This window comes from Solanum lycopersicum, chromosome 6 (assembly GCF_036512215.1).
Source record: "Solanum lycopersicum chromosome 6, SLM_r2.1".
Classification (NCBI taxonomy): Eukaryota; Viridiplantae; Streptophyta; class Magnoliopsida; order Solanales; family Solanaceae; genus Solanum; species Solanum lycopersicum.
The window spans coordinates 34,049,030-34,061,563 of NC_090805.1; the positions used below are offsets into that span (position 1 = coordinate 34,049,030).

At 38.0% G+C, this 12,534-nt stretch overlaps 1 protein-coding gene across 1 annotated transcript; it reads right to left on the bottom strand.

Moving 5' to 3' along the window:
• Window positions 1–1,583: 1,583 nt before the first annotated feature.
• LOC138349351 (uncharacterized) lies at window positions 1,584–6,550 on the bottom strand. The gene is made up of 9 exons (XM_069299675.1): window positions 6,459–6,550; window positions 6,032–6,390; window positions 5,765–5,914; window positions 5,204–5,716; window positions 4,450–4,588; window positions 3,980–4,206; window positions 3,086–3,230; window positions 2,717–3,004; window positions 1,584–1,668 (listed from the first exon to the last, which is right to left on the bottom strand). The coding sequence occupies exons 1-9, from the start codon at window positions 6,548–6,550 to the stop codon at window positions 1,584–1,586; spliced, it is 1,998 nt and encodes a 665-aa protein (XP_069155776.1).
• Between the last annotated feature and the right edge of the window lie 5,984 nt (window positions 6,551–12,534).

Here is a 12,534-nt window from a genome sequence, read left to right on the forward strand (position 1 = left end):
GTCTGAGGACATCATAGCTCAATAGATGATTTCTCATCTCATCATTAGTATTAAGTGTTTTAAACTCAATATTTTTATTAGAGTATTCATAGAGACTGGTCTCTTTATTATCTCACACTCACATTGGTAAGTACGTATTTGTAACATTTACTTAGGCTCGTGTGAGATTGCTCTCATCATATACATTAGCCTCACATCATGGTTGTCACCACATTCTTCATTTCATTATGTATATCTTAGGTCCACTTATTTTTGAACGTATGTTAAACTTATGTGTCTATACATACGAGCCATGGAGCTTCATTTATAGTTCGTTAAGTGATTCTTATTTTTCTAAGATTATGTATTACAAGACTTATGTATCTTGTATATATGTCAAGATCTTTGATTTTTGATCTAAGTAGATGACATTATTCTTGAATATTTCACTAACGTATGACTTATGTATCAATACGGAGGTTTGGACACGAGAACCCAAATCTTGAATTATTTGGATACCATTTATATTTTTTTCATTGACTTTAGTTCTAATATTCGTAATTTAGAACTCTAAATTAAATCTCAACATTTTCGTGACATAATAAATTTTCTATTTTAATTAGAATTCTAGATTAAATTTCAATTATTTACATGAAAGAATAATTTTCTAATTTAATTAGAATTCTAACTTAAATCTCAATATTTACAAAAAAAAAAATAATATTCTACTTTTAATTAAAATTCTAAATTAAATCTCAATGTTTACATAAGAGAATTAATTTTCCAACTTTAATTAGAATTTTAATTTATTATTATTATTATTAATTAAATTCGCTTGAATAGGGAGGTTGTGGGTTCGAGCCCCCACAGCGCCCCTTATTTTCCTCTTAATTTCGCTGGGAATGGAGGCTGTGAGGTGGTGGGTTCGAACCCCCACAGCCTCACCTTTATTCCCTTAATATTTATACTCCCCCTTTCAACCCTGAGGTCGTGGGTTCGATCCCCACGCCTCGCATCCCCTTATTATTATTTTTTTTCGTTTTTGCGAACTGGGGTCGTGGGTTCGATTCCCCGCCCCAGCATTCCCTTTTAATCCCTTTTTTTTTCTTTTCGCGGATGGGGGTCGTGGGTTCGATCCCCGCCCCCAACATTCCTTTTTTTTTCCTGCGAACTACTGCTGCCTCACGGGTGAGGTCCTAGGTTCGAATCCTGGTGGCCTCATCCCTTTAAAATTTATTAAATTTCCAGATTTCCTTCATTAAACTTTAGTCTAAATTAAAGTTGCATTGTTGCTGGAATTTTTGGTCATTTTTCAATTCATTTTTATCCATATTTTTACTTGAATTTCTAAGAAAAATTCGTAGACTATTTTAACACATTTTAAGTGTATCTTTTATGGGTTTGTTTGGCTAAAAGATTGTTGATCAATTACTATATATTTCACCATGATGGACATCATCTTGTACACCCATTTTACACATAAAATACACATAAAATACACAATAAATACAATCATATTACATTAAACTTTTGGAGCATTGCATAAAGAACCTCATTTACCGTAACGTACTTACACAAAATTTCAAGAAAAACATGATTGCCACTCATACGATTCCAAGTACACAAACATAATCATATTCATCGCGAAAACATAATATAGCTCTAAATCTACCAGCAATCATACCCAACCTAAAATTCATTGGGAGCTAGTGACAAGGACATACAAAAGGGAACAACCCTAGTTTTCGGAATGAATATCTTGAACCTTAAGGGGTCTCTTGGGAAAGGGACCAAGAGAGAAGAAACCCATACCTTAATCGATGTTCAAACTTTAATGTTGCTGCCCGGAAAACTCCTCCAAACCACTCCCAATTCACTTCAACGTACACCTCTCTCGACAAACCTCTCTTAGCCTTGACGTTTTGATTACTTTTTCTTTTGCTTAAAAATCTTTGTTAGTTCTTCAAGCATGAAAACTGTTGATGTTTTGGCAGAAATAATGTGAGGAAGATGGAGAACGTGAGAGAGGGAGTTAAGAAGCGTGAGAGAGAGAGGACTATTTGAATTAGGAGACTAATTCAAGAATTAGTCAAATAACATTTAAAATAAATAAATACAAATCTGTTTTATTTATTTACTTATTTATTTATTTATTCATTTAAAACGTGAAAGGACAATTATTCCCTTAAATACCTACTTATTCTTATTTATATAATTCTCTCTTTTTTGAATCGTTACATTATCCCCCCCTTAGGAACATTCGTCCCCGAATGACACTACCATTACACCTCATAATGCCAATCAGATCATAACTTAATTGTTATGTACAAACAGCCAATAGCAACAAATACGAAGAGATAAGGAACTATATTCTTACGAGTAGGAAGCCTAACCTCAAGAGTTGAAAAGATGTGGATATCAGGATCTCATGTCGGCCTCAGCCTCCCACGTAGCACCCTCAACAAGATGGTTTTTCCACAATACCTTCACTGTGGCAATCTCCTTGTTCCTCAGCCGCTTGACCTGTCTGTCTAAGATCTCAACAGGTATTTCCTCATAGGACAAGTCTTCACCAACCCCCAAACCTTCTACAGGCAGGATTGATGTTGGATCACCTAGGCACTTCTTCAACATAGAGACATGAAAGACTGGATGAACAGAAGCTAGCTCCGCAGGCAATGCTAACTCATAGGCCACCTCACCCACGCGTTGTAGGATCTCATATGGCCCCACATACCTCGGACTAAGCTTCCCTTTTCTACCAAATCTCATCACCCCTTTCATAGGAGATATCTTCAAGTAGACCTGGTCACCAACGTTAAATTCTAAGGGTCGTTTCCTGTTGTCTGCATATGATTTTTGTCGGCTGTAAGCAGTAGACAACCTGTCCCTAATCAGTCTAACTTTCTCCAAGGCCTCATGAATGATCTCTGGACCGAGAATAGATGACTCTCCAATCTCGAACCACCCAACTGGAGATCTACACCTCCTACCATACAATGCCTCAAACTGTGCCATCCCAATGCTGGAGTGATAGCTATTATTATACGAGAACTCTATCAAAGGTAGATGGTCATCCCAATTACCTCTAAAGTCAATCACACACGCTCTTAACATGTCCTCCAATGTCTGAATAGTGCGCTCTGCCTGCCCATCTGTCTGAGGATAAAAGGCAGTACTAAGTTTCACCTGCGTGCCTAAGCTTTCCTGGAAAGATCTCCAAAAATGCGAAGTAAACTGAGCTCCTCTATCTGAAATAATAGACAAAGGGATCCCATGCCATCTCACAATCTCATCAATGTAAAGTCTCGCGTAATCCTCGGCCCTGTAAGTAGACTTCACAGGGATAAAGTGGGCAGACTTAGTCAATCTGTCCACAATAACCCATATAGAGTCATGCTGCCTCCTAGTCCTCGGAAGACCAACTACGAAGTCCATATTAATGGCCTCCCATTTCCAAGTCAGAACCTCAATAATCTGAGTCAGACCACCAGGCTTAAGATGCTCTGCCTTAACCTGCTGACAATTAGGACACTTAGCCACACAGTCTGCAATATCCTTCTTCATGCCATCCCACCAATAAATCTGCTTAAGATCATGATACATTTTTGTGGAACCTGGATGTATGGAATATCTGGAACCATGGGCCTCTGTAACAATCTTGGTCCGTAAATCATCTACATCTGGTACGCACAACCGGTTCTGGCATCTAAGTATGCCACATCTCCCAAACCAAAAGACTCATTCATTTTTAACAACACTGAGTCCTTCATATCCATCAATACATGGTCAAGATGCTGACCCTTTTTGACTTCCACTATCAGGGATAATTCAGAACTAGGGTGAACTGAAACACGTCCACTAGTAGAGTCAACCAACCGTACACCCAGTCTGGCCAGTCTGTGTACCTCTTTCACTAGCTCCTTCTTCTCTTCCTCAACGTGGGCTGTACTCCCCATGCTCATCCTGCTCAAAGCATCAGCCACAACATTAGCCTTACCTGGATGATAGTGCACATTCATGTCATAATCCTTCAGCAGCTCCAACCATCTGCGTTGCCGTAGATTCAGCTCCCTCTGCGTCAACACGTACTGGAGACTCTTATGATCCATGAACACATCCACATGTATTCCATAAAGATAATGCCTCCACAACTTCAATGCAAACACCATAGCTGGCAACTCCAAGTCATGAGTGGGATAATTTTTTTCATGAACCTTGAGCTGTCTGGAAGCATAGGCTATCACCTTACCAGCCTGCATAAGAACACATCCCAAACCAACCCTAGATGCATCACAATAGACAGTGTAATTCTCGCCACTCTTAGGCAGAGTAAGCACTGGGGCTGAAGTGAGTCTGTCCTTGAGCTCCTGGAAACTCTTCTCACAAGTCTCCGTCCATTCATACTTGGATTTCTTCTTTGTCAAGGCTGTAAGTGGGGCAGCAATGGAAGAAAATCCCTCCACAAACCTGCGGTAGTAACCAGCCAATCCCAGAAAGCTACAGATATCGGTGGGTGTAAGAGGCTTTGGCCACTTCTTAACTGCTTCAGTCTTTCTGGGGTCCACTTCTACACCTTGATCGGACACAACATGGCCCAGGAAGGTCACTGATCTCAGCCAGAATTCACACTTGCTGAATTTGGCATACAACTGATGTTGTCTAAGTACCTGCAAGGTTAGTCTCAAATGTTGTTCATGCTCTTCCTTGGTCTTAGAGTAGATGAGAATGTCATCAATGAATACTATGACGAAAGAGTCAAGGTATTCACAGAAGACTCTGTTCATGAGGTCCATAAATGCAGCAGGTGCATTCGTGAGACCGAATGACATAACCAAGAACTCATAATGACCATAACGGGTACGAAAAGCTGTTTTTGGGACATCCCCATCCCTTACCCTAAGCTGATGATACCCTGAACGAAGATCAATCTTAGAGAAGAAACTAGACCCTTGGAGCTGATCGAACAAATCATCAATTCTGGGAAGTGGATACTTATTCTTTATAGTGACTCTGTTGAGCTGCCGATAATCGATACACATTCTAAGGGTCCCATCCTTTTTCTTTACAAACAACACTGGAGCGCCCCAAGGGGATATGCTCGGCTGAATGAAACCCTTATCAGTGAGATCTTTTAACTACAGCTTCAACTCCTTGAGTTCTGCTGGAGCCATTCTATAAGCAGGAATTGAGATTGGTTTAGCATCAGGTTCTAAGTCGATACCAAATTCAATCTCTCGAAGGGGAGGGACTCCAGGCAAATCTTCAGGAAACACATCTTGGAATTCATTTACTACAAACACCGAGTCTATGGGAGGAACATCATGATCTAAATCATTAACACTCACTAGATGACATAATAACCCTTTGGCCATCATTTTATTGGCCTTAAGATTTGAAATCAAGGGGTTAGGACGAATCGGGTTGTACCCCTCCCAGACTAACTCTTCTCCATTAGGGAATCGAAACCTCACCACCCTACTACGACATTCCAAGCAAGCATAATAGCTGTGAAGCCAGTCCATGCCAAGAATAATATCAAAATCACGCATGGGTAACTTAATCAAGTTTGCACACATAGCCTTGCCACTCACAACTATTGGGCAATTCTTGTATACCCTATCGGTTCTCACATTTTCTCCTAAAGGCGTACTAACCACTATAGGATCATGCAGAACTTCAGGTAGTATTTCAAAAGTAAGGGCAAGCAAAGGAGTCACAAAGGAAAGCGTAGACCCTGGATCAAGTAAAGCATAAACAGAGGTTGAGAATACTTGCAACATACCTGTGACCACATCAGCGGACTTCTCCTGCTCCTCCCTACCTTTCAAGGCATAAAATATGTTCCTCTTCGGAGGCTCGGCTGCTGTTGCATTATGTGGGGTAGGCCTAGGCTGAGCATTACCCCCAGCCTGACCTCTGTTCTGGGGACAGTCTATGACCATGTGTCCATTCTTACCACAACCGAAACAGGCATTAGTGCCCTGTCTACATTCTCCAAGGTGAGTTCGGCCTCACTTAGTACAAGTCTTCCTTGGACGCTGCATCTCACCTCTATTGCCCCTCTTGGGTTCGGGTCTGCCTCCTCTAGGCGTTGTATTTCTTTGAGGGTCAGAATTTCCAGCACTCTGTTGCCCCTTCTTGAATTTGGGCTGCTCGCGGACGCTAAAATTGTTTCCATGGCCTCTATGGCTGGGACCTGCCTGATCTTGAGGCCTAGGCCTCCTAACATCACGTACTCCTCTCCTCTTTCGGTTGTCCTTTACCTGCTGGACATGCATCATTAATCTAGAAAGGTCCATATTATCATGGAGCATCGCAGCCCGACAATCCTCCTCCAGGTCTCCATTGATTCCTGTGAGGAATATGCTCATCTCCTCCCTGCTGGTAGAAACCAAGGGAGTAGCATACCTGGATAATTTCAACAAAGTTAAGTACTCTCATCATTCTTGTTATCAAATACTAAGGGAAGTACATACCTTGATAACTTCACAAACTTCAGGGAATACTCCCTGACAGTCATGGATCCTTGCTTGAGGTTGATGAACTCCTCAACCTTGGCCTCTTTCATCTCTCTAGGGAAGAACTTTTCCAAAAATGCTGTCTTGAACAGCTCTCAGGTGACTGGCACCCCTCCTAGGACACGGTTATCTCGCCACATTTTGCACCAAGTCTGTGCAACATCTTTGAGCTGGTAGGAAGCCAACTCAGTCTTCTCAATATCAGTGGCCCCCATGGCCACCAGTATCTTATGCAACTCGTCTATAAATTCCTGAGGATCTTCTGAAGTCTTAGCCCCTGTGAAAATTGGAGGATTCATCCTCGTGAAGTCTCGCAGTCTGTCAGCTGTGCTGCGAACCGGTGGGTTTTCCTTCAGCACATCCTGCCGGTTGACTTGGGCAGTCATAGCTTGGGCCTGCATCGTGATGGCCTGTGCCATCTGGGCTAGAGATGCCCTCACCTCCGCATCAGTCATCCCAACTGGGTTAACTGGCATGGCCACTCCTTCAGCTGGAGCCTAGGGTGGATTCTGATTACCCCTAGCTGCTGCTGCTCCCGTACTCAGACCCTTAGTTCTCCAAGTGTTCATTCTCTGAAAACAACAAGGTTGATGTTAGACACGTTCATAACACCAAGAATCCAATCATTAGGAAAAGCACAATAAGATCAGAAGAAGGGAAGTTTTTCCTACGCATCATGCAGTCTCTAATCCAGGATAGTGGTGCACTTCACTACCATTACTTAGAAACTACTCAATGTGGTTGATGTGAACTCATTATTCTAGGAATTTAACCTAGCGCTCTTATACCAACTTTGTCACGACCGGAATCTAGACCCCAGACGAGACTGGCGTCGTTGACCTCTCAGAGGTCGCAGAAAAGCCTACTTACGTCATTCTTACTTTACATAGATAAATTTTAGCGGAAAATTTGAATTTTTTTGATTCTTTAATCATACTTGCTGAATATTCTTAACATTTCGTAATCGTTCATCATCAACCATCTAACATTTAAAAGATAAGCAACTGAAAGAAATAATTCATTAAGTATTAATTGTATATCGGCCAAAATAGCACCAATACAAAGTCTGAACCAAAACAGGAAAGAAACGCTAGTGGAACATGCTCCACTAGCTCAACTCTAAAACTACGCTAGAATGTAAAACAGTAGCATCCTCGAAAGCATGAGGACCTACCAAACTCCGGATGAATACTGACGTCCGGATAGCTGCAACAACGAACCTGTAGCTCTAGCGTCCACCTGTGCCTGCAGCTAAAAGTAGATGTTCATATGGAGTTAGTACACACTTGTACTAAGTATGGGTATATGCAAGTACACACCAGGGACATGCATGAGGAAGAAGAGCTCTTTTCTAACAACATGATGTTTGGGAGTCAAGTCAGTGGACTTGCTAAAATGAGATTAGGAAAGTTATGCCATGAGAGTGACATGCATCATTATAATCATCGTATTGCACACAAGACATAACATCTTCACATATCACATAACATATAACACATAGTTTCTTTCATATTATTCATTCATATACCATGAGACCTTATTATCATAGACTTAACCTTAAGACTTTCCAAAATGAGGGATCAACATATGGGACCTCAACTAGGGAGCCTTCTTTAGCAAACACAGAGTCTGCTTCATTCATTCATTCGTATTTCATTTCAATTCATTCATAGGACAGTGCGAACACCAGCTATACCTAGGATGTAGTTTAAGACTTTCATCGAGTTTGCTGTGCAATGATCAGGAATGACCTAATGTCATTACCTGAATCTAGCTCACCTCTTGATTATCCTATCCTAACACCTTCGGTATCATTCATTTCTTTATATGATTCATTTGAGGCTGGCCTCATTCATTCATTGGGAACTTTAACTTTAATCGACATAGATCATGTGAGCATCATGAAATCCAGTGTCTCCCCCACACTGAGAAGAGGTGGAATCACCGGCCAAAGCGATTCAATAACATGCTGGCGTATATGGGAATTTAACCCCGCCAGATCCCTATAGTGGCAATATAGGTTCAAAGACTAGGAGATGTATGGAGACCCATACCCGGCAAGCCGGACAGTCTCATCTCATGAGAATTACGTGAACCTCCGCCCTTCCCGAAAGAAGGCATCACCACTCATAGCTAGCCTATCGGTGCTCGGTATAAAGTTCCATTACATTCAACTCATACATCATAGAAGTCTATTTCTAGTCTGAGGACATCATAGCTTAATAGATGATTTCTCATCTCATCATTAGTATTAAGTGTTTTAAACTCAATATTTTTATTAGAGTATTCATAGAGACTGGTCTCTTTATTATCTCACACTCACATTGGTAAGTACGTATTTGTAACATTTACTTAGGCTCATGTGAGATTGCTCTCATCATATACATTAGCCTCACATCATGGTTGTCACCACATTCTTCATTTCATTACGTATATCTTAGGTCCACTTATTTTTGAACGTATGTTAAACTTATGTGTCTATACATACGAGCCATGGAGCTTCATTTATAGTTCGTTAAGTAATTCTTATTTTTCTAAGATTATGTATTACAAGACTTATGTATCTTGTATATATGTCAAGATCTTTGATTTTTGATCTAAGTAGATGACATTACTCTTGAATATTTCACTCACGTATGACTTATGTATCAATACGGAGGTTTGGACACGAGAACCCAAATCTTGAATTATTTGGATACCATTTATATTTTTTTCATTGACTTTAGTTCTAATATTCGTAATTTACAACTCTAAATTAAATCTCAACATTTTCGTGACATAATAAATTTTCTATTTTAATTAGAATTCTAGATTAAATTTCAATCATTTACATGAAAGAATAATTTTCTAATTTAATTAGAATTCTAACTTAAATCTCAATATTTACAAAAAAAAGAAATAATATTCTACTTTTAATTAAAATTCTAAATTAAATCTCAATGTTTACATAAGAGAATTAATTTTCCAACTTTAATTAGAATTTTAATTTATTATTATTATTATTAATTAATTAAATTCGCTTGAATAGGGAGGTTGTGGGTTCGAGCCCCCACAGCCCCCCTTACTTTCCTCTTAATTTCGTTGGGAATGGAGGTTGTGAGGTGGTGGGTTCGAACCCCCACAGCCTCACCTTTATTCCCTTAATATTTATACTCCCCCTTTCAGCCCTGAGGTCGTGGGTTCGATCCCCACGCCTCGTATCCCCTTATTATTTTTTTTTTTTTCGTTTTTGCGAACTGGGGTCGTGGGTTCGATCTCCCGCCCCAACATTCCCTTTTAATCCCTTTTTTTTCTTTTCGCGGATGGGGGTCGTGGGTTCGATCCCCGCCCCCAACATTCCTTTTTTTTTCCTGCGAACTACTGCTGCCTCACGGGTGAGGTCCCAGGTTCGAATCCTGGTGGCCTCATCCCTTTAAAATTTATTAAATTTCCAGATTTCCTTCATTAAACTTTAGTCTAAATTAAAGTTGCATTGTTGCTGGAATTTTTGGTCATTTTTCAATTCGTTTTTATCCATATTTTTACTTGAATTTCTAAGAAAAGTTCGTAGACTATTTTAACACATTTTAAGTGTATCTTTTATGGGTTTGTTTGGCTAAAAGATTTTTGATCAATTACTATATATTTCACCATGATGGACATCATCTTGTACACCCATTTTACACATAAAATACACAATAAATACAATCATATTACATTAAACTTTTGGAGCATTACATAAAGAACCTCATTCACCGTAACGTACTTACACAAAATTTCAAGAAAAACATGATTGCCACTCATACGATTCCAAGTACACAAACATAATCATATTCATCGCGAAAACATAATATACCTCTAAAGCTACCAGCAATCATACCCAACCTAAAATTCATTGGGAGCTAGTGACAAGGACATACAAAAGGGAACAACCCTAGTTTTCGGAATGAATATCTTGAACCTTAAGGGGTCTCTTGGGAAAGGGATCAAGAGAGAAGAAACCCATACCTTAATCGATGTTCAAACTTTAATGTTGCTGTCCGAAAAACTCCTCCAAACCACTCCCAATTCACTTCAACGTACACCTCTCTCGACAAACCTCTCTTAGCCTTGACGTTTTGATTACTTTTTCTTTTGCTTAAAAATCTTTGTTAGTTCTTCAAGCATGAAAACTGTTGATGTTTTGGCAGAAATAATGTGAGGAAGATGGAGAACGTGAGAGAGGGAGTTAAGAAGCGTGAGAGAGAGAGGACTATTTGAATTAGGAGACTAATTCAAGAATTAGTCAAATAACATTTAAAATAAATAAATACAAATCTGTTTTATTTATTTACTTATTTATTTATTTATTCATTTAAAACGTGAAAGGACAATTATGCCCTTAAATACCTATTTATTCTTATTTATATAATTCTCTTTTTTTAATCGTTACAGGTAAATCTTAGGCCGATTATTATTTTGTTTTATTTTGAATATTGCATGTTTATTATATCTGTACATTATTTTATATTCTTCCTCAATTTGAAAAAAAAAATGAATTCAGTCGGGAACCACAATTGTGGATTCCGAAGGATGCCTAACCCCTTCCCTTCGGAATAACTTGAACTCCTTACCTAGAATCGAATTGGTTTCGTAGTTAATAATTGGTTTCCTAGTTTTCTCAAAAAATTAGGTGGCGACTCTTTTTTAAAACTCGTTTTATTTTTAAAACTTTGTTAAAATTAAATCAATTAATTATTTTTGAGTTGCCGCGAGGTTTCGCCCTATTTTGACAGAGTAGGGATGTGAACAATATTAATCCGACTTTATCAACCTGTAATTTGTCTTCGTCAATGTATGGTGATTTAAGATTTAATCCAAATTTAATATGGATTTATCAATAAAATTTCACTGTATACAGATATAAAACCAAAAAATCGAACGTCATGGTAGAAGCGAACCACCAAATTGAACTACTTATTCTCAATACAAATAAATTGTAATTTTCTTTAACGTAAGTGTTAACTATAAAATAAAACTAACACATTCATTAATAACTCTTGAACCTTCATTGATGCCACATGTTTATGCATGCAAAAGCTTGAACCTCTATCTAGCAAAACACCAAAAATTAAAAAGCTAACTTTCACATTGTAAAGTTCATTCAAGTGCAAAAAAAATGTGGTCGGTAATTTTTCAAAGACTTCTTGACAATTTCTTATCTTGGGATACATGATACAATACTGCATGCTTGTTTTCTTTTCAGCAATTGATTAATGACCTTTTATTCTTGTTTGAGGATAAAAAAAATATTTTCCTTTGGCAAAATGATTAAATTATCTAATATTATTACATTTTAACAAAAATTATACACTAAACTCAAGTGTAAAATGTCTGAAGGTTTATTGCTTAATGAATTTTTTTAAAAAAATATGTAATTTTTAAAAAAGATATATTTATGTGATTAACTTTACTACTTATCAAATTAGAAGAATGGAAATAGAAGGGGGAAAATCTATTAACTTAAATCAAAAGCATATAATTTAAAATGGATAAATTTACTAGCTAATTTTATATTAATTCTTTCATAGAAATAGAAGTTAATTCTATCTTGAGGCTTCTTGGGAATGAAAATGCAATAACCTAAGAGAAAGAAAATAGCTAAGAAGATTTGTCTATTTCACTGTGAAAAAATATAATTCTATAATCAATTTTTTAAACGGTCACAATTACAGCTTCGTTATTTACAATATAGATAAATAATTTTAAAGTAAATTATGTGTTGGGTCATGCATGCAAGTGTATAAACCAAAAATACTAAAGTTGTTTCCTTCACAATATATCGCTCACTTCATTACTCCATCAAAGTATAAAAATAATCTTCTCTTTATCTTCCTTTACTTTGCTTTCTCCATTTTTTCTTCTTTCTCTTCTCTCTATTTTTATGGAATCTCTTCGTAACGAAGGTGATGCTAAAGAGGTGCAAGTAGAAATTATTACCTTTGAGGAAGAAATGGATTATTTACAACACACATAAATAATTTTACATTAACAGTCATTGCACATTAACACTGAT

Coding starts and splice junctions, on each gene's coding strand:
- LOC138349351 (XM_069299675.1), bottom strand. CDS start 6,550: ATGAAAGAGGCCAAGGTTGAGGAGTTCATCAACCTCAAGCAAGGATCC. Junction 6,391..6,458: donor AAGTTTGTGAAGTTATCAAG/GTATGTACTTCC, acceptor GAAATTATCCAG/GTATGCTACTCCCTTGGTTT. Junction 1,669..2,716: donor AAAGGGAAGCTTAGTCCGAG/GTATGTGGGGCC, acceptor AATGAATTTTAG/GTTGGGTATGATTGCTGGTA.